Consider the following 22,078-nt stretch of genomic DNA (forward strand, 5'->3'; position numbering starts at 1 on the left):
GCGAAGTGAGGGCTTGCAGGTCCCGACACACATTGGGAGGGGGTTGGCGAGCACCCCCCACCCCCGCCCCAGGCTAATCCCCCTTCTCCAGCGTCGGTTCCCGGGACCGTATTATTCAAGACAGAAAATATTCAGCCCCAGAGCCTCCCCTGGGGAGGGGAGGGGAAGGAGGTGGAGTGGGAGGAGGTGGATCCAGGGAGGAAGAAGCGAGAAATCCGCCCCCGGGAAACAGCTCGGCGCGGCAGCGGAGCAAGGCACTTCTGTCACTTGGCGATTGCGGGCGCCCGAGCACGGCCCCGGCCCGGCCCGGCCCGGCGAGGGGAGAGTCCGGCGGCCGCCGCCCCGCCCCACGCCCTCCCGCGGCGGCCGAGAGCCCGGGGCCGGCCGGGGCAGGTCGCGGCGGTGCCTGGGAGCGGCCGGCCGGGGGCGGCGGCCTCGGAGCGCGGCGGCGGCGGCAGCTGGCAGCGCCGGCGCGTCCTGCCGCTCCGTCCCGTGCACTCCGGGCGTGCTGCGCGCGCCGTCCGGGGGCCGGCCGACCCTGTGCGGATCTGCTCGGCGCGCTTCCTCCGGTGCGTGTCTGCTTTCTTGTTTCGCCTCGGCCCAGCGGGCGGGTGGAGAAGGAGAGCTGGGCTCGCCCCGGGCTCCCTCCCTTCCCGCCACCCCAGGCCACCCCGCCCGGTGCTGGCGCGGGGCCGGAGGGAGCCGTGGCGGGCGCCCGGCGGGGGCGGAGGGGCCGCGCCCGCGTGTGCGGAGCGAGGGAGGGCCGGCGGGAGGAGGGAAGGGCACAAAGGCCGGCGGCGGGCGCCGGGGTCCCGCCGGCCGGCCGTGGAGGAGGGGCGCGTCCCGGCCGCTCATGAATATTAACCGCGCCTGCGGCCTAGCGCGTCCCGGCCGGGCCCGGCGCCCGGCCCGCGTCCCCGCCGCCGCCGCTCGCCGCCGCGCCCCGGAAGCCCGGCCAGGCGGGGCGCGAAGGGTGAGCCCCCTCGCTTTCGGCCTTTCCCTCGGGTCTCCCCACTCGCTTTTCAAAGTACATATTTGGGCCGCCCTTCCCGGGAGCTCAGGATCCCCGACCCGCCTCTGGAAGGGGCGGGGGAAACAGTGGTAGGTGGGTGGGTGGTAGTTTTCTTTTTCCGATTTTTTTTCCTTAGGGGGCCACGGGGAAAGGGATCGTTTCGAGGCGTAGTTTGGGGCGCGGCAACTGAAGGAAAGTTGCTGGGGCTGCGGCTTCATTTCTGTAGCTCTGGAATAATGCCCCGGAGAGGGAGTCCCTCCCGGCGCGGCGCACGCCTCCCCGCCCGGCCCCGCGCCGTCCCCGCCCAGCCCCGCCGCGGGCCAAGGAAAACAGCCGCCTCCTCGGGGACACCGGCCCGGGCGGAGGGCGGCGGGCGGGCGCCCCGGGTCCCCCAGTTCGCCTGGAGACGCCGGCGGAGCCGCTGGCTGCGTCCGCGCCTGGCTTTTTGTTTTTATTTTAGGGAGCGGCGGAGGTGGCGGCGAGCAACGAGGGTTTTTGAAAAACTATTACCCAATTTAGTCTCGGGGAGAGCAAACTTCCCTGGGTGATGCAGGAGAACATACACTCCGTCTTTTCTGCCCAGAAAATACATGAATTAAAATGCACTTGAAGAGGGATTTTATTTTTTTCGTGAAGTCTGCCCAACAGCCAGGCGTGTTTGACGCAACCGCTGTGCAGTTCTGAATTTTCTCATCCCCCCCCCCCCCAATTTATAAGATTTTTCCTTTTTTCTTTCCTTTCTTGTATGAGAAGATTCATCTTTCATACGTGCAACTCATCAGCGTGGACCGAATTGTCTTTCCAAGTGTGGGAAAGGCGAACTTGGGGTAGACCTGTGGGCAAGGCTAAGGTTAGCATCCGAAGAAAGTTCATGCCCTTCAACTTTTCCCTCCTCTAGGAAAAGTCTTCTTGGGCGAGCCTTCACGACGCTTTCAAATTGCTCTTGAACTCGCGAGTAGCGCTAAGACGGAGGGGACCGATTTCTGCAGTTGGCATCATTAGCTGCCAGGGGAACCTTTGTTTTTTACGTCTGGAGAAATGGACGAAGACGGTGAAGTAAGTTGAAGTCCGAAGAAATAATCAGGGCATTCCGAAGGCGCTTCATCCAAACCTTCATTCCCTGGCGCGTTGTGTATCTCACCAGCCCTGCAACTCCTAGGAGCCTGGTGTGGAATTCTTACCTTTTTGGTGTGTGGTGGCATTTTCCCTCCAATGTGGACTCCCAAGGGTTGGTCCCTTCTTTGTAATCTGAAATGAAATGATGGCCACACGTCGGACTGGTCTGCCGGAGAAAGATGGTGACAAGCTCAAGGCCTGCGGGTCCCTGGCCTGCGAGGTAAGTGCGGAGGCAGCATCCGTGCCCAGCCCGCTGTGGCCGGTATCTGTGAGCTGTCCTGCCAGTGCGGGGGTCAGCTCCCTCCGGAGCCTAAGAGAGGCTTTTGGGGGCTTTGGTTTGGTTGGTTGGAGTACTCCAGCTTGACCAGTAGGGAGGTGAAGACGTGCCCATTTTTGTTTTTAGGAACTTCCATTGATTATTTTGCAAGGACATTTTTCTTGCTTTGAAATGTTCCTGTCTTGGTCACCTCAGAGCGCGGAATTCTCCCTTTTTAGGTGGCTGGGAATACTCCAAGCCTCTTATTTTCCCTCAGTTCCCATCCTCCAGTATTTTTGGAGTTGGGCTGGTTAGAGGGTGGCTTTGTACATTTCGTGTGTGTATCCAGGGTTTGCTCTGGAGGTGGAGAGAAGGCAGCTGGTATGCATGTTGCTCCTGGACGGACCTTCACTCTCTCTGATACTAATGCATGACCTGGCTGTTGGTGCTGCAGATCTCTGCTTTGGGTAGAAAAACAAGTCTTTTCCCAGGGACAGTTTAGGCGCAGCCTTGGAAAACTGCTTTGTGGAGCTGTAATTCCAACTCCTGTCAAAATCCGCTGCCTTTCCCGTTTTTTTATTTATGCCCTTCTTTTTACTGCTCAGAAGTCCTGCCTGGGCTGTCAGCTGGCTTGCGTTGCCTTCAGACCAGCATCTTTGGAAGGGTCCAGAAGGTTTTACACCAGGCTTTCTGAAGTTTTTTGAGCAGGCAGGACAGAAAGAGGAAATTCTTTGATCTGTGGCACCCCTATGCCCTGTTGCCTCTCCCATCTGTTTTCCACCTTACATCTGGAGTTCTGTAACAGCTATTTTGTGTTTACTTCGTTATTGGTTGTTTCTGTAATTTGCTTAGCTAAATGTATTGTTTTCCTTTAGAATTTGCTTTTGAGAGGCCTGTATTTTTATGGGAAGGTTGAAGATTACTTCAGATAACAGTAACATCCCCCAGTGAGGATGATTTATTTTGTGCCTTGTAAGTGTTACATTTGAACTTCATGGTCATTGGATCAAGGTCTAATTCTAAGTGTGTGAGTTTTGGCATTTTAATAAAAATGAATCAGAGGTTAAGTTTTTGTTGGTAAAGCAGGCAGAGGAACTTGCTTCATGCAGCTTCTTACTCCATATTGGATTAGGAAGTTTATGCAGAAAACAGCAAGGTAGGTACAGTGTGCAATTACTGTACTATGTATTAGAACTGTAGGTTTACAGTTAGAAACTGTTTTATTTGTCGACACCTGTAAACACCTGCATGCAGGTAAAAACGTGATTAAGCATAACACCACAATCCTCTCTGATTATGGTGAACCATAATAACCCCTTTTGGAAGGCCTACCTACAACTTAGCGATGGCTTACTGTGTATTGTAGGTCCATAATGATAGGTGCTGTGGTCCTAAGTCATTGTCTGGTGAATACTTTAATTAGCATGCTGTTTGCATTGTATTTGCAAGAACTAATGTTATTTGATTTTTTTTTTCTGGTCATTTAAGGGATATCCCCGAAACCAAGTATTTATAATAGACACATCTTGTCCTTGGCTAGAAGGCAGTGTTTCCAGCTGTAAACTTGGCTTTTATTAACAATGACAGTTACGTATTTTTTTTTAAGGGCTGTGAAATTTGTTTTCATTTAGACCTTACTGCCAACATAGCCATAGTAATTCTAGTTTGGGAGCCAAGAAAACACTGTATTGTCTGTATTTTGCACATTTAGAGACCATATATACAGTACTTGAGTTTGGTATTAAACTACGATGTTGTTTGGCTTTTTAAAGAATAGGCAGATAGTTTGCCTTGATTCTACATGCAAGTAGAAGTAAAGGGGCTATGTGCTGTCAGAAAACATTTAAAAATCTCAGAGGAAGGAATGAGGGGAACTTGTGTAATTACTGCTTCTGTTTTGTTGTCTCATTGATAATCCTGATGCACATTTAATCATGTGAATATTTATTAGTAATGAAAAGAAAAAGAGTTGCCACTGGAATACTAGGGGTATCAACTTTGGGTTGATAAATATTTAAGTCTTTGAACGCTGCACTTAATTTTTGTGCTTTTATTAGAATTACATTCTGGAGTAGTACTGTCATTCTTTAAAAAATTTTTAAAAAACCAATAGCTGTGTTCCTAAGTCTGAATTGAGTAATAAATTTCTATGTGTTTTTACCTAATGAAGAGGTGAGCGTTTGTATCTTAATATTAATGGTATTAATCAGCCAAAAATTAATTTTGCAGAACAGAAGAAATCAGTGTAGTGAAGTCAGAGTCCCTGTGTCCTGCTTTGTCAAATTGGCTAACTCCACCTTCCATGAATAAGGTCTGGTGTTTTGTTGACAATCAGAAATTTCTTATTCATCTTAAGTATTAGAATCTAATTGTGTTGCTGTATGAATAAATGTAGGCACCACTCCGCAAGACTATACTGGAAGGTTCCAAAACAAATAACAAACAAAGCTCTTCAACTAAAGAATTGTGACAATTTAGTAGAATATATCTGGGCGTTACAATGTAAGGATAGCACAGTGGTATTCACACAAAATTATGTACTTTGCACATCTAAAGATGTATGTTTCAAAATTGGCTTCACTCACTCTGAGCCAGATGAGTGTTTGGGGGGGGGGCACTTGTGTATAGCCTGATCCGTGACACCTAGCCTCACATAACTCTGCTCACCAAATCACTTTGTATAGACTCTGAATCCTCTTTGTGTTCTCCCCCTTTTCATATCATATAGTGTTTCTTCTTTAAGGTTCAACTGGCTTGCTTGCTTTCTTCCTTCCTTCCTCCCTTTTTTCTTTCTTTCCTTTTTTCTTTCTCTCTTGCCAAAGCTTTGTAGACTGCATTGTTTCTCCCATTTCTAACATTTATTTCATTTTTTAATCTCTAGTCCAGAGGGTTGTCCAAGTGTTCAGCACTTTCACTGTCTATTATTAGAACAGACTTACTTACTCCTGCTAGTTCACTTAGTTGATTTTATGTTTCATTTCCTCAGCTAGGCTAAGGTGATCCTACAACTGCAATGTATTATAAGCCAATGAAAAATATTTGTTGGTTGATTTTGGAATAGTGTGAATAATTCATGCATTTTCTGTGCATGAGTTCATTTATATAAAGATTCATACTTCTGCTGTTCTTCCTAGAATACATTACCCTTTGCTTTTATCCCAGACTCTTGTTCCTCGTCAGTCTCTTATCTCTTTCTGTCTCTCCCCCTCTCCCCTTCCCCCTCCATCTTTCTCTTTTGCTCTCTCCCTTTAGGCTTCTTGCTCTGCTGCCTCGTTCATGTTGGTTTTTACAGAGCCAGGCATTTCCATTCCTCTGCTGTCTGCCTTCTCATCCCCGGGTTTCACTTTACACCCTCCCAGGGCTTTCGTCCGCATGCCCGTGATTCCTAATTTACTACTCTATCTCAGATTTTATGACTGCTCTCTAGACCTAGATAGCCAATTGCCTATTTGCCAAACAGTTTTTTTTTCTTTAATTCTTTCTTTTCTTTTCGGATAGCCTACCGGCGCTTCAAACTTAAATTCTACCTTGAGCACCACGCTGCCCAGCTCCCTGACTTCCTGCTCTTAGGGAGGAGTTACCTGTCTGTCCAAGTGAGAAGCTAGGCTGCCATCCCTGACCCTCCTCTCCTCCTTCCTCAAGTCAAAGTCCTATCGAGCCTACCTTCGAGTGAATCCCACTGCCGGTCCCTGAGTTCAGGTCAGCTGCTTCCAGTGGCCGTGAATCAGGCACCAGGCTCCCTAAGTAGTGTGCCAGTCTCTCCCGGCCTCGCCCCCTTCAGCCCTCTGCAGGGTGCTTCTCCTGAAATAGAAAGCTGATCATTGCATTCCCTGCCCTAAAACAGTTTTCTGGCCTCCCAGTGCCTTTGGTATAAGGTTCAAACTCCTAAGAGAAGTCTTAAAGGACACTGCTAATCTGGCCCGCCCTTCTCCTATGTCCTCTGTCACCTCCTGTACTTCCGGTATGATTTTCAGTCCCCCTCCCCCTCCTTGCCAGGCATCACAATGTCTCTCTTCACTTCAGATCCTTATAAATCCTGTTTTGTCCTACCTTTCCTTCCAGTCTCCCCTCCTCCACTTCTACCCATTTCCTTATTTTTACTATAGTTGTGGTCTTCTCTTCAAGACCACTTCCCCAGGGAAGCCTTCCCTGACCTTCCAGACCTGGTTAGTTGGCTCCCGTGTTACCCTCAAACATCCTGTGCTTTATCAGGAATGGCCTACAAGTTTATGTACCTCTGTTCCCCTGGATTGCATGTCCCACAGCAACAGGGACCATGTCGGTTTCTGCAGTGTGCAGCACACAGTAGATGCTCAGTAAACATGTGTCCCGTGAATGAGTGAACCTGCAGGGAGGGCTTTACTTCTCATAAAATGTTTGCTTAGATTGCAGCACACTGACCACCCGATTGTCCTCCTGCCTCACTGTTCTCGCCTTGTCAGTCTCTGAAGTTGCCTCAGCTTCCTGACCTGCTAAGTCTTCATGTTCCTCCTGACTCAGTGTGACCATTTTTTTTCCTCTCCAGACTCAGTTGCCTGGGTGTAAATATCAGGTACAAACAACTCTTGTTCTGTGAGTACACAAGCAGAACGTTCCCCGGAGCATCCCCACTCGGGTACCCTCTCCTTGGAACACCTTCCCCCAGGTGTCCTCCGGGTTCACTTAGAAGTCACCTTGTGGGAGAATCAGTTCATTGAATGCCCTTTTCCCCTGCTCCCCATGGCACAACCTGTCTTCCTTCCTCGCTTTTTCTCCCCATCGATTACCCTCCATCTGACATGCTTCTCCATCTGATTTGGCTTATTTCTTTGGACAGAGAAATATATGTAAGTGTTAAGAGTACAGTTTGTCCATTTTGTTTACCTGGTATTGCTTGTGCCTGGAAGGGAGCGTAGCACACAGGCCCTCAAATGTATTTTTTAAATGAATGAATGAATGAAGATCTAAGAAAAATTTCCAAAATGTTCTGGAGTTTGCCTCTAGGTATGTAATACATGAATACTTAATTGAGATTGTACAACAGTGTGCAGAGTGTGAGACGCAGGGTCTTCCTAGGCCTCCATTTCCGTTAGGATGGCTGTTCACATTTTTGTTCACCTCTTTCTTACCTTTGGGAAGCTGGTTACTAAGCAACAGTAACCAAGGCAGTGTGTAGTACAAACGTACGATAATTTTCACAGTAAGGTGAGATAATGCTAATTAACAGACGAGTGGGAAGGGACTCAGACCGAGGTGGGGGGGAGACTATAAAAAGGTAATACAGTCATTCCTCAGTATCCACAGGGCACTGGTTCCAGTTCCCCAACCCCGTGGATCTAGAATCTGAGGATGCTCAAGTCCCTTACATAAAGGGTGTTATATAATAAGGGTATTATATGTAGCCTGCATATCCTCCCTTTTGCTTTAAATCATCTCTAGATTACTTACAACACCTAATTCAATGTCAGTGCTATGTAAATGGTTGCCAGTGTGCAGCGAATTCAAGTTTTGTTTTTGGAACTTTTTGGAACATTTTTTTCCTGAATGTTTTTGATCCTCCATTGGTTGACTCCACAGATACAGAACCTCCAGATACAGTGGGCCAACTGTATGTCTGATGTTTTCTTTCTTAAAACAACTGGCCAGTGTATGAATGTTCCTTATATTTTTAATTTTTTAATGTCACAAATATTTCATTGTAGGTTAAAAAGTGATCATTGACTATGGCAAAATGTTAACAGTTGTTAATTCTGGATGGTGAGAATCCGGGAATTACATTATTTTTGTATTTTCTCTTTTTTGTTTAATTGCAGAATTAGAATAAAAAAGACATCATTTACAGATTTTAAAAATAGGTAATATGTTATCAGTCTTGTGAAAATCCGGTTTCTAGCAAACCTACACTGCTTAAGATAATAGGCACTATTTGAAAAAGATACCACACACATTGTTCAAAACAACACTTAAACATTTAAAAAATGTTTTCTGCAGTGGAGGATTCATTCTAGGCTATTGGACAATATAACGTAACGCTGCTATTTAATTTAAAATATGTGTTCCTTCGTATACCTGAATCTCAGTGGCAGGAAGACCACTGCACCTCAAAAGCTTTCTACTGCAAGTTAGGATTAAAAGTACAGCCTGTTGGAATGAAGAGGCGGGGCACAAGTCTGGATTTGGAGGGGTTGGGTGGGACCTGGTAGTCTAGCTAAGAGCCATCAACAAAGTGAGTACCCAGGTCTAAGAAAATTTCTCCGTACGTTGTTAGTGTTTCTTAGCAGTCATTTCTCCCAAGTGACACATTTTATGAAGCCCTTGGGCCTTGATTACAGAATCTCTGATCCTTTCCTCATTTCTTTAGTTATTACTGGGTCACATCATCTGGTACAAAAGTGATGCTCAGTTTCTTTTGTCCTTGGCTTTGTGAAGGGACCTGTCGTCTTACTCCACTGGGCAGCGTGCTGGCTGCAGTCTGGGCAGTGCTGCGTACAGACGCACAGACGCTGTTGCTGAAGGCGGCTATTTTCTGTTACAGAAAGACCATATGGCAGGCACTTGTTTTCCTCTCTGGTTGATGTGATTAGATGAGTGAAATGAAAGGTTATTGGGCTTAGATTGCTCTAGTATTTATTTAATTTTAATTGCCCATAAGGAATTAAAAATATTACGAGCCGCCTGAATATTTTGTTGGTTTGAAGTAGGAAGACATCTCCGCTTGACCTCAATTCCGGATTGCTTCCACCAGAACAGGTTTTCAGTTTAAGTGGTCGTATTCTTAAAAATATTGAGTGCTGTGCCAGAAGTTTATTTAACATTAAGATTTGGAAGATGGCCTTTTGTACATCTAAGATAATCTGAAAGGCAAATGGTTATATTGTACTACAGGCTTAAGAAACTTAATGTGGTGGAAATTGTTTTTTACAAGTCCTCTTTTTCCCTAGTTGTCTATTAATACGCAGAAATTCCACTGTGTAGATTTGTGAATAGTAGATTTAGAACCCAAATTTGATATTTTTGAATATTCATCTGTTTTGGGGAAGGCCTGTGGGCAGACCAGTACAAAGTATTATTATCAAACAATGGCAAGTAAAGAGTCTATTTCTTCCTTAGACTAGCTACCGTTGGACCTTCCTTCTGTTTGATCCTGGGTGTGGTTTTGATTCAGACTTGGTTACTTATTGCCTTTTCGCCTTGTTGCTTATCTCTGTGCTGAATGGACACCTGGCATGGTTTGCAGGACTGGGGATGTGTATGTGTGTGTAGAATCCCTCCACTTGTTTCTCCTTCTCTGACCTAATGAAAACATAGTCTCTTGGCATCTACTCTTCTTTTGTTCACTGCATTCATCTTTAATATATCTTGACAGGGCTTATATTCTTAAGAATATCTTGATTTTTCTTCTCAAAGTGGAGAGTGTCCTAAAAAACCAGGAGTCAGAAAGCTGGGTTTGTGATATTTCTCCTGGATATGTCTTAGCTACTGTGATCTTGGGGATTAACAGGTATCTTTTTTTTTTTTTTTTAACGTTGAGCTATCTAAACTTCTTTAATTCCCAGTGTGTATTCAATAAATACAGATTCTGTATTTAAAAGAATTTGTGTTAGCGAAATCAGTGAGACCTGCTCTCTCCTTCAGGTTTTGCATATTGGCTTCTGGAAACATTATGCACCTGTGAATGTGAGGGGAGGGAAGTACTCTGGGTACCCAGTTTGAATGAGATCTTTATTATAATGCTTTTAGGAAACTGTTTTCAGTTTACTTATTTTCCATTTAATAATATGTTATAGATACCCTTCTCTGTTCATAAGGGAAGTATATATCAATTGTATAAATGGAGGAAAAGAAACTCTTCAAAAAGCACCGTAGAAAGATATTTTCAAGGATTGTAATATGGAAGAGAGATAAGATTTATTTTGTGTGGCTATGAAGGGTAGGGCTAGGATCAGCGGATGGACAGATGGGCCAATTTCCAGAATTCAGAAGAAAACTTTTTGTTAAATTAGAAGTTAGCTGAAATTGAATGTGTTCTTGGCAGAGGTGGAATGCCCTTCAGTTAGGGGATTACAGGCGGGATTCCTGCTTCGGTGGGAATTTAAATCAGGCAAATCTGGATGATCTTTAGAATCACTCTGGCAACCTTTAAACTACAGATTCTTGTCCCCTCCATTAAGTTAATGAATCAGAATCCTTGGAAATGGGACCCCCAAACCTTAGCTTAAAAAAGGTGCCCTGGTAAATCTTCCACGTTTGAGAACAACAGAACTAAATGACATTCAAGGTTTCAGTTCTTCGGCATCCTGATTTTGGAATTACATGACCAAATTGAAATCAGTATAAAGAAAACAGCAAAAATATGGAGAGGAGCTTTAAATGACTGTAAACCAGTGAGAATTTCAACCTTAAAATTATAATTATTTCCTTCAGTTTGTAATCAGATGTATTTCTTTTACATGTCATTAACAAAATAATACCCTTTTCAAATAAAATACATTTTATGTCAAAAGAGCACTTTACAATTCTACAGTAAGAGGTGTTGCACTCTTTTGTATGTAAGGCTTTTATCAAAAGTTAAATATTTTAAAGTGATAGAACTCTGACTTTGGTTATATCAAAGGTGTTGTTCCTTTTTAGACTTCTTATAAAAGTAGTTTGTTTCATGTCATTTCCAGATGGGCATATTTTCTTCAAGCAGGTAACTGTTCGAATGATTTCTTTGTAATCATTTGTTCACATTTACTCTTTATCAAGAGAAGGAAAAGTTACTTTGAAAGAAAAATTTGTTTGTCTTTACCTAAGTATAAGTTGTGAAGGGTTTCAGAAATCATTCTAACAGAAATAATAATTAGGGAATCATTAACAAAATAATTCTCTCTACACTCTTCCTCATTTAACACCAACAGGCACGCCATCTGTTCATTGAATCCATCTTGTCTCTCTCTCTTTTTTTTAATTTAAGTATAGTCAGTTTACAGTGTTGTGTCAACTTCTGGTGTACATTACAGCACAATGCTTCAGTCATACATGAATATACATATATTCATTTTCATATTCTTTTTTCACCATAAGCTACTACAAGATATTGAATATAGTTCCCTGTGCTATACAATATAAACTTGTTTATCTGTTTCATATATATTAGTCAGTATCTACAAATCTCGAACTCCCAATTTATTCCCTCCCACCCCCTGGTAACCATAAGTTTGTTTTCAATGTCTGTGAGTCTATTCTGTTTCTGTTTCGTAAATAAGTTCATTTGTCTTTTTTAAGATACCACATATAAATGATATCATATGGTATTTGTCTTTCTCTTTCTGGCTTACTTCACTTGGAATGACATTCTCCAGAACCATCCATGTTGCTGCAAATGGCATTTTATCATTTTTTATGGTTGAGTAGTGTTCTATCACATAAATATACCACAACTTCTTTATCCAGTCATCTGTCAATGGACATTTAGGTTGTTTCCATCCATCTTGTCTTTAAATCCCGCTGGTTATGAGATGCACTGGATAACATACTGCAAAGACAAAGTAAACCAAAGAGTCCAACTGCCAGTTCTGCAAAAGAAGCAGGATTTCTTGACATCAGAGAAAGTGATGTTGGAGAAGGAGGAAAGCCATGGACACAGGGTCTGGCAGAACGAGACCAGTCAAAAGAAGAAAGCATAATCAAAGTGGTTAGGCATCTCCGAAGAGAATGATTTGAATCTGAAGGAGAAAACTAATGTCCTTGAAGGTGATTGCATGTATGGGGAAGTGACATTATCTGCTAGGAAGTGATGCTTAATGCTTTAAGCTCTGTTTGCCAAGAGATCCTAAAAAGTGGGTGTGAATCTAGAAGAAGGCATAACAGTAGTGACCAGACTTCCTGTGCTTTCTTCTTCTAAGAGACAGTGCCACTGAGAGCGAATAGAAAATCCTGGCTTCTCAAGTTGACTTAGAAATAAAACTGTTTAAACAGGGGTCTAAGAGTAGCATCTTGAAAGAGCCTGCTGTTATAATAGTTCGTAGGTGGGCAAATATTTCAGAGTCTGAATGTTTTAGATGCCTTCATCTCTTTTTTAAAAAATGTGTTTATTAAGGTACAATTGACATTTTAAAAGCTGTATATATTTAATGTATACAACTCAGTGAATTTGGGGATAAAATACACCCATGAAACCACCTCCACCATCAGGACCATAAACGTATTCATTTCCTCCCTCAAATTTCCTCCCATTTTCTTTATTATTATTGTTGTTGTTAATATAACTATTATAACAAACATAAGACCTACTTACCATAAAATCTACCCCATTAGCACATTTTAAGTGTACATACAGAATTGTTAGCTGTAGGCACCATGGTGCTGAGTGAATTTCCAGAATTTATTTCTCTTGTGTAACTGAAACTGTACCCTTTGACCATCACGTCTTCATTTTCCCCACTTCCCAGCCTCTGGCAGTGTTCTCTCAGTTTCTAAGAGTTTCTCTATTTGAGATTCCACATATAAGTGAGATCATATAGTTTTTTCTGTACGTGGCTTATTTCACTTCGCATAATGCCCTCAAGTTCCATCCAATTTGTTGCAAATGGCAGGACTTTCCTCTTTTCTTAAGGCTGAATAATGTTCTCTTCAAGATCCTGCTTTCCGTTCTTTTGGATAAGTACCCAGAAGTGGGATTGCAGGGGCACATGATAGTTTTTCGAGGAACCTCCACGTAATGGCTGTACCAGTTTACATTCCCGCCCGCAGCGTACAGGGGTTCCCTTTCCTCCGCATCCTCTCTAACTCGTGTTATCTTTTGTATTAGCAGTAGCCATTCTGAGAAGGGGAGGTGATCTCTTTGTGGTCTTGGTTTGCGTTTCTCTGTTGATTAGTAAGGTTGAGCACCTTTTGATAAACCTGTTGGCCATTTGTAAGTCTTCTTGGTAGAAATGCCTGTTCCCGTAGTTTGCGCATTTTTCAATTGGGTTATTTGTTTGTTCAGCTGCATTTATTTCTGACTCTCACGAGTCTTTGCTGCCTAAAAGCACTGATGATGCCTTAGCAAAATGTGCAGTTGATTAAAAACCAACCTAACCATCCTAGTAGGAACAGTTACATTCTAGACTTAGTGAGAAAGACCTACCAATGGTGTCTTCCTTGGGGTGGCATGAACCAGACTAGGATCCCTAGCTGAGGATACTGGCAGAACTTCATAGTTCATGGCTACTGCCGCTGCCTCTGCCTTAAACAAAGGGGGAATGCAAATCCTCTTCCGTTTAGGAGAGGAGTGATTTTCTCCAGTTTAGTCCTTGACTACTGCTACGTCTCTCGGCTGTCTTTTTGTTTGATCTCCATAATCTTTTTATCTATTATTTTCAAATAAGTTACTGGAACATTGTGTTTGGAGAAAGTGGGCTCTCTAGGAAAAAGGTAGGCAGGTATATAAAGCCTGAAATGCACATATATTCAGGGAGCGTAAGGGTACCCCAACACACATGGCTTAGAAAGGAAATACTCCTTGATTTCTACAAACTAAGGTGAAATGTTTGGCATATATTTGACAGGAAGAAGGTATGTCTCTTCCAGTTGGCTTTGAGTTTGATAGCAGATGAGACAGGGATCTCTGAAAAGGGTTTCAAATATCAGAAATCAGTTTGTGTGATTAACAAAGAGGGAAAACCTAAAATGCCAATATCAGGAATAAAAGAGGGGACATCATTCAGAGCCCACAAGGCATTGAAAAAGATAAAAAAGAGAATGTTGAACAACTTTATGCCTGTGAATTTGACAGCTTAGATGAAATGGGCAAATTCTAGATAAGGATTCTGATACCAATTCAGAGATGGGGGGTGTGTGTGTGTGTGTGTGTGTGTGTGTGTATATGTGTGTATGTGCGTGGTGGTCATGGGGTTTCCCCCACCAAGCAATTCTCTGACACCAGCTCAGTGTCCTACAATTCAACTTAATTCTGATGCTGTCTGCCTGGAGATAGGGTCAGATCCCACAGGTTAAGAGCTCAGTCCCACGGAACTGCCCACCCCACCCACCCCCATAACTTCAGCTGCCAGTTGCAAGTCTAGGTTGTCACCTGAGCTTCCGACCTGACTATAGACTGGAGGTTCCAATGACCCCCTCCTTGGGTTTGATTAATTTGCTATTGCGGCTCACAGAACCCAGAGAATCATTACTTACTAGATCACGGGGTTCCTAATAAAGAGTATAACACGGGAACAGCCAGATAGGAGGGATGTATGGGGTAAAGGTGTGGTTTCTGTGCCCCCTCCAGGTGTACCATTTCCCCAAGTCCCCATGTGGCCACCAACCCGCAAGCTCCCTGAACCTCATCCTTTTGGGTTTACACAAGCACGTCACACAGGCACAATTGATTAAATCATTGGCCACTGGAGGTCGGACCAACCTCCAGCCCCTCTCCCCCTCTCCCCCTCCCCCGAGGTCAAGGTGGGATTGAATGTTCTGACCCTCTAATCACTTGGGTGGTTCTCCTGACAATCAGCCCCTTCCTCAGGTGCATTCCAAACATCACCTCATTAACATAACAAAGGACACCTCTGTTGCTGTCATCACTTAGGAAATTCCAAGGGTTTTATGGGCTCTGCCAGAAATGGGAGTGAAGACCAAGTATGTACTTCTTATTATGAATCACAATATCACACCTTGAAAGATATAAATTACCAAAACTGCCACAAGGAGAAATTAAAAAAAGAAAAAACCTGGCCACTGCCATATGCGTTAAAGAAATTGAATTCAGAGTCAGAAACCTCCCACAAAGGAAACTCCAGATCCAGATGGCTGCACTGGTATGTTGTGTCATGTGTCACATGTTTAAGGAAGAAATCATATAAGCTTGGAAAATAGAGGTGGAGGGAACACCACCCATCTTCTCTTTATGATGCCAGCTTAAGCCTAGTAACAACCGGACAAAGACAGTATAAGAACCTGAATTCGGAACAATAACCCTCATGGTTGTAGATGTAAAAATCCTTAACAAAATGTTCGCAAATCAAATCTAGCAACATATGAAAAGGCTACAATATCATGATTAAGTTGGAGTTCTCTCAAGTGAAAGATTCATTTATCATTTTAATGTAGCAACAACATATGAACCGTGTAACGTATTAACAGAATAAAGGAGAAAATCTGTATGATCGTCTCAGTAGATGCAGAAAAGGCATTTGACAAACCTTAGCATTCATTTGTCATGAAGACTCGAAAAGTGGGGAATATAAGGAAACTTACCCAGTTCGATAAAGGGGATCCATGAAGAAAAACTACAGCTGTCATGCTTGGTGAGATGTTGAACACTTCACTGATGAGCGCAGGAACAGGGTACGGATGTCTGCTCTTAACCGTCTATTCACGGTCCTACTGGAGGCCCTACTTAGTGTGATATGTCAAGAAAAGAAAGAAAAGGAAGGAAGGAAAAAGAGATGGAGGAAATAAAGCTCTTTATTTGTTTGCAACTGATTGTGTACGTAAAAATATCACAAGGAATCTACCAAAAAACATTCTAGAACTAACAAGTAAATTCTGCAGGGTTGTGGGGATAGAAGGCTACCAACAAGAATACAAGGTTAATATACAAAAATTAGTGTATTTCTATGTACTAACAACCAACAGTCGGAAAATGAAATAAAAAATAATAGCACTATTACTTTAATATTTTAAAGACAACTTCAATAAGTTGAGAGAGATGCTGTATTTATGGATTGGAGGACTCTGTTACTAAGATGGGACTTAGACACAAATTGCTGTGTAAATCCGTTTCAATCCTATTTAAAATTTCAGTAGCGTTTAAACATTGTTTTGGTTGGAAACAGAAAAGCTGCTTCTAAAATTTACATGGAAATGCAAAAGACAGAGTAGCCAAAACAAGATTGAAAAAGAACACAGTTTGGAGGACTTACACTACTATTTTATAATACTGACTCAAAACTGCAAAAAATCAAGACCATGTAAAATGATGTAATGATAGATAAATAAAACAATGAAAGAATTCAGGGTTGGGAGACCCATGTCTATGTGATCATTTGAATTCAGTGGTGTGAATTCAAGTCGTACTGGAACAAAAATGCTCCTCCATGTTTACCTCACACAGAAAAGTTAACCCCAAATAGGTCACTGATGTAAATGTGAATGCTAAGACAATAAAACTTCTAGCCAAGATCAAAATATGCATGGCTTTTGGGGAGAGAGAGATTTCTGAGACAGGACATAAAAACCACTAACAGGAGAAAAAAAATTATAAAATGGACTTCATGAAAATTAAAAACTTCTTTCTGTTCTTTGTAAAAACACCATTAAGAAGATGAAAAGTTAAACCACAGATGGGGAGAAGATACTTCCAAAATGTATATCTGATCAGGGACTTGCTGCCAGAATATATAAAGAACTCTTGTAACCCAATAACATTAAGACATCCTAATTTTAAATATGGGCGAAAGTAAACTCCATAAAAGAAGGTGTATGAATTGCTTATAAGAACATGAAAAGATGTTGAATTGCACCAATCATCAGGGGAAAAAATGCTTAACATTTGTTATTTTCCATTTAAAATATTTATTATTTTTTAATTATAGCCAACCTATGTATGTATGAGGTAGTATCTCATTGGGGTTTTGATTTGCATTTCTGTAATGACTAGTGATATTGAGCATATTTCCATGTGCTTGTTGGCTATTTGTGTATCTTCTTCGGAAAAGTGCCTCTTCAGGGTCTTTGCCCATTTTTAAATTGAGTATTTTTTGTTGTTGTTGAGTTTTAAGAGTCCTGTATATAGTCTGGATAGAGTGAAACACACAACTTTTAGTGCTTGGAGCCTGGAACTTATTTTTGCTACTTAGTTCAAACTGTTTTTGATAGATTCGAGTTCTACATGGGGAACCTCTGGTATATTTTATGGCAAAAATCTGGTTTTTAAAAAAAGCTGGGATAGCTAGCTGTATGTATGTGAGTGAGTCATTTTTTTTTTTTTCCACAAAGTCAACCTGTATAATCTGTTAATTCTCACAAGCAAGTTGGTCTGAGGACCCTGGGAAACAGTGATACTGTTTTTAACTTTCTTTTTTAAAGAGTTAAATCAGATAATTCTTCTTCTTTTTAAATATTTTAATGTGTTCTGGTTCTGTAGCTGCCTTCATTTATTTAATCTTTGCTTCTGCTAAATTCCTTCGTCTACTATTTTATAACCTGTAAAACTGCTAGGGTTTTATGGCGTGGTTTTGCTTTTCTATGGATAATCTGAACGAGCAAGGCCAGGAAAAGTGAATTTGTTTTTGTTAAATTAATGACGTATATTTCTAGAAGACCGTCTGCCAAGATGGTCTCAGACTTCTAGTAGGGGAAGAGGCCAGTTGGATTTTTTTGGTATTTGACTAAAATTAAAGAACCATCAGAGTAAATTCCCAATAGCTGTGTATAAAAGAGTCATTAAGCCTTTGCAAAGGGTTGATAAGGATGTATATAAAGTCTGTATTTTATTTTGCCTAAAAATATGTAAATCAGAATAAAAAGTTAGTAGTCCTTTAATTTCCGGCATACAGTATGTATCTGTTTGTCTCCAGTTTTGAGTGTCACAGCCTTTGAATATTTTTTGTTCAAGTTATAATTTTGGTATTTATGCACTTGACATTTGCTAGCCTTAATATTTATTTCGTCTTCATATACTGTTTGTAAATGCTAGGCTGTAATGTGGGTTTCCTAGAAACACAGTGAAGCAAAGTAGATTTTAGATAACTTTTTAGGGTTTTCAGAGAGAACACTGAGCCCTTACTAAGTAACTTAACACTGGTTATTTACCTGTTTAATCCTCGAAACAAACCCATGAAATGAGGTTTGACTGTTACATCCATTTTAAAGATGTGGACACTGAGGTACCGAGAGCTTAGTTAATTTAACCACTGTTACCATCCAGAAGGGGAAGATAGTTAAGTTGATGGATAAAGTCTTAACTTGACCAAAAAAGCTTTAGTAGAAGGAAGAAGAAAATTTTAGGGAGAAAATCTTTACTTTGACCTAGATTTACTCGTTTCATCTGGATGGAAATAGTTTGTGTTTGATTAGCCAAGTGGTAAACAGTTCAGTGGCAGATTGATAGCTTGACATTTTTGTCAGCCCTGTGTTTGTCTCTCCGCCACCTGGGAAACTTGATGACTTTTGTATCTTTAAAGTATCAACGTATGATACACAGATGACTAGAGTCTTCTGTTGCTTCACTGTGTTAAATTAGTGAGAAAAAGCTGTGTGCAGAATTTATTGAGCCTCAGGTATGGACTTTAAGACAAAGGTTTGGAAGATAACTTTTCAGAGTGTCTTAATTTTCTGCTCATCATTTCTCTAGAGTGACAGATGGATTGTCACATAAACATGCTTTTCTGAAGGAAGCCTGCAGCTCGGTTAAAGCCAAGTGGCTCTAACAGGATGTAAAGTACACCTGTTTCTTCCCGCAGTGTCCCACTGTCCCGTGGGAAAGCATGATTCAGAGCACATGGCAGCTTCATTGTCCCCTGAATATACACGGAATGTGAAGTGTTTTTTTGTGTGTTCGTTTAGCTGGAAATGCCTTTCCCGTGTCTTGTCATTTATGTAAACCCTGTACTTCAAAGTCTGGCTGGCATTTTACCTGCTTACAAAGCTTTCTCTGACCTTAGTGACCAAAGGTAGAAAAGATGTTCCCAGTCCTGGGGTAGATGGTTTTGCTCTCTGTAATCTTCCCTTGTTCTTTTTTTTTTTCCTTCTGGACTCCTGCTGTCTAGTTACCGTTATTTCCAGTTCTTTTTGTACAGATCTATAATCCAGTATCCAAAACCCCTGGGTTTTTCAGAATTCAGAAGTTTTCATGTTTTAGAAATGTGAGATGAGGCAGGTTTCGGGACTGCCCCCAGTTATCAGAGTAGTGATTTCTGCTATAAAATGTATGAATATTTATACTAATAAGGACTTAGAAAGAGCTTCGTGGCAGGGCAGGTTTTGCTATCAGTGAGTTGCAAAAATGTTTTGACTTTCAGAGCTATTTGAATTTGAGAAGTGTCAATGTAGGATTATAGATACATATTACCTAATTTTTTTTAGAAGTAAACTGTGCATATTGGGAAACTATCTAGTAATCGTATGACACTATGACTTTCTTTTTTTCATTCTTTCCTTTTATTTATGGAAATGAATCAGTACCCTAACCAAGTTTCAGAGGTGACGTGTGTGTGTGTGTGTGTGTGTGTGTGTGTGTGCGTGCGCGCGCGCGCTATTTATCTATCTAGTATTAACTGGTGGATGTTTCGTTTCTTACTCTATCTCCATTTGTCCCAGTTTTGACTTGCGGTAGCCTCTTCAGGCTTCCTCCTAAGTCCTTCATATATGAGCCTAATTGTCTTTGGTAGTTCCCTTACTGTCCAGTATGATTTCCCAGCGTTAGCTTTTATGCATATATCCTGTCCAAGTCCTGGAATCAGCCATTCCTCTGAAAAGCCCTGCTGTTTTTTTGTTTTTTTCTCTCTCGTGGTGGGTGATGTGCAAGATCACATCTGGAAGTTAGAGATGTTCATTGCTACTGGGCTCTGACTGTTCATTGTCTTTTTCATACTAACTTTTTATTTTGAAGTAAGTTTAGACTCACAGAAAAGTTGCAAAACAGTTCAGAGTTCTTTTATATCCTTCATCCAGATTTTCCCTACTATAAACATCTTAAATAACCGTAGTACGATAATCAAAATGAGAAAATTAGTATTGCAACACTATTATTATTAAATTACACACTGTGTTTAGGAAAGATTTATAAAAGCTTGATTATAGCTGTGCTTTTAGCCTCCAGATCCTTTTTTGGGATCTGAACTTTTGTTTAGCGGTTCATAACTGTAAGGTCTATGAGAATCACCTAGGAGCTTTTGAGAATCAGATGCCTGAAACCCTTCCCTCGCCTCCCAGTTATCTTTCAGAATTTTTCAGAACCTCGAGGTAAAGCGCTTCTCAGCCTTCCAGCTAAGATCAAGTGCAGAATCTCGAGGTAGGGAAAGATCATATGCTGTCAGTGCAGGTACATAGGGATTTTGCTAGAACCCCATCTGCTCCAACAGCTTAGTGGAATCATTTGAGGAAAGAAGCAATTTGTATTTTGCTCCCAACTGGTGATAATGACCCCCTTACACCCCAAGATAAAAATTATTCTATCTTAAAATGATTCAGGTTTGCTGCTTCTAGTGCCAAAGATTCCTGTTTCACTCGGAGTTGTCCTTCCATATTTCTTAACTGATTCAACAGATTATTTGTTGAGTGCTTTCTAAGTGCCAGATACAGCAGTGAGGAAATACAGACACGATCTCGTCTCTGCATCCGTGGATGAACTTGGATAGTGGGAAGTGGGAACAACTGAACAAGTCATTCTCATGTATTTTACTTTATTGGGGGGTAGTTTGGTTCATTTAATTACCTCTTTAGTGGAGGTACTGGGGATTGAACCTAGGACCTGGTGCATGCTAAGCACGCGCTCTACCAATTGAGCTACACCCTCCTCCTGAACAAGTCATCCTAATCAAGTGTGGAGAGGGTTTTTATAGGAGGAGATCAGGCAGACCACACCTCATGTGGAGGTTGGGGAAAATCTTCCCGGGAAGATTGTGTTCAAGCTAAGGCAGGTAGGAGTTCTCCAGGTAGGAGAGAAGATTCTGGCAGAGGGAACAAACTTAGTTTCTGAATATGCCCCATGGCCCCAGCTACAGAGAAGTTTTAATATCTCACTGGAGAGAAACATACAAGACCAAGGAAGAGAGAAATGTAGACGTGAACACTAGCCTTTATTGGATGCTTTCAAAGCCTTCAGGTTTTCATAGAAATAGGAACTCTGATTTTTACTCATTTCATCAGCTTCCGTATCATCTAAGCTACATAATAACAATACCAAAAGTAAAACCGACATAAAGAGATACGTGCAAAAATGAATTGACTGTGTTAAGCTTGAATCTTGTTTGATGGGAGCAGGAATAAGTGGCTGGAGAAAAATCTCCCCAGACACAGGAGGGGACCTTGCCATGGGTTGGCCAGTATTTCTACAGCGGGAGTTGAGAATTTTGGTTTCTTGGCAAGTCAGTTAGGTAGAGGTCCGTTAAGCCATCATTGACTATAATTATAGTTTGGGGAGTAGATGAGCTCATTGAGAGGGATGCGGAGAGAGAAGGCCAAGGTTAAAACCCTAGGGAACATCGCCAATTAAGTGAAAGAACAGAGGACGACAAACCAAGTAAAGATGTTAAGAAAAACTAGTTGAAAACAAGCTCTCCAGGAGGCTCACTTTCTAGATTTTGAGACCTTTGAATCTGACCTTCCTACTTAGATTCTGAGCAGTCTTGCAACTTTATTTATTTTTGTTTAACCTGGTTTTTTGCGCTTGTTTGCCATTGGAGGCCTTTTCTTTTTTTCTTTTTTTAAACGTAGCTAATTCACATTCTATATCCTATAGAAGAAGTAACACCCTACCTTGGGAAACACTGCTGTAGCAGCAGTGAGCAACGGAAGGGACTTGGGCAGGTAGATACTGATTAGCTGTGGCTTCAGATTCTTCAGGTGGTCCTCTATGGGTAGAACTCCAGAAGGGAGTGAGACAGGATGTTTGGAAGACCAGCTAGAGGCACTTGTGGTGGTCCAGGAGGAAGCTGATGGGGGTCTCAGTAGAGGCCGTGACAGTGGGATTGGAAAGGGGACAGGTTTACTGTGTGTTGGAGCACCAGGAGTTAGTAACGGAA

The 22,078-nt window shown here is 42.2% G+C and overlaps 1 protein-coding gene across 3 annotated transcripts in view; it reads left to right on the forward strand.

Annotated features, from left to right (window-relative positions):
* Nucleotides 1-268: 268 nt before the first annotated feature.
* ARHGAP21 (Rho GTPase activating protein 21) overlaps nt 269-22,078 on the forward strand; it is a 120,122-nt gene continuing 98,312 nt past the window's right edge. Inside the window, exons 1-2 of one of the 3 annotated variants that reach the window (XM_072955450.1) lie at nt 269-569; nt 1,911-2,348. In XM_072955450.1, coding sequence (XP_072811551.1) covers nt 2,271-2,348 — 78 coding nt within the window. In that variant the 5' untranslated portion in view covers nt 269-569; nt 1,911-2,270. Of the gene's footprint in view, nt 570-803; nt 974-1,005; nt 1,102-1,910; nt 2,349-22,078 lie in introns of those variants that run through there. The other 2 variants (XM_072955451.1, XM_072955452.1) reach the window with 2 other exon arrangements.

Source organism: Vicugna pacos, chromosome 35, assembly GCF_048564905.1.
Source record: "Vicugna pacos chromosome 35, VicPac4, whole genome shotgun sequence".
Classification (NCBI taxonomy): domain Eukaryota; kingdom Metazoa; phylum Chordata; class Mammalia; order Artiodactyla; family Camelidae; genus Vicugna; species Vicugna pacos.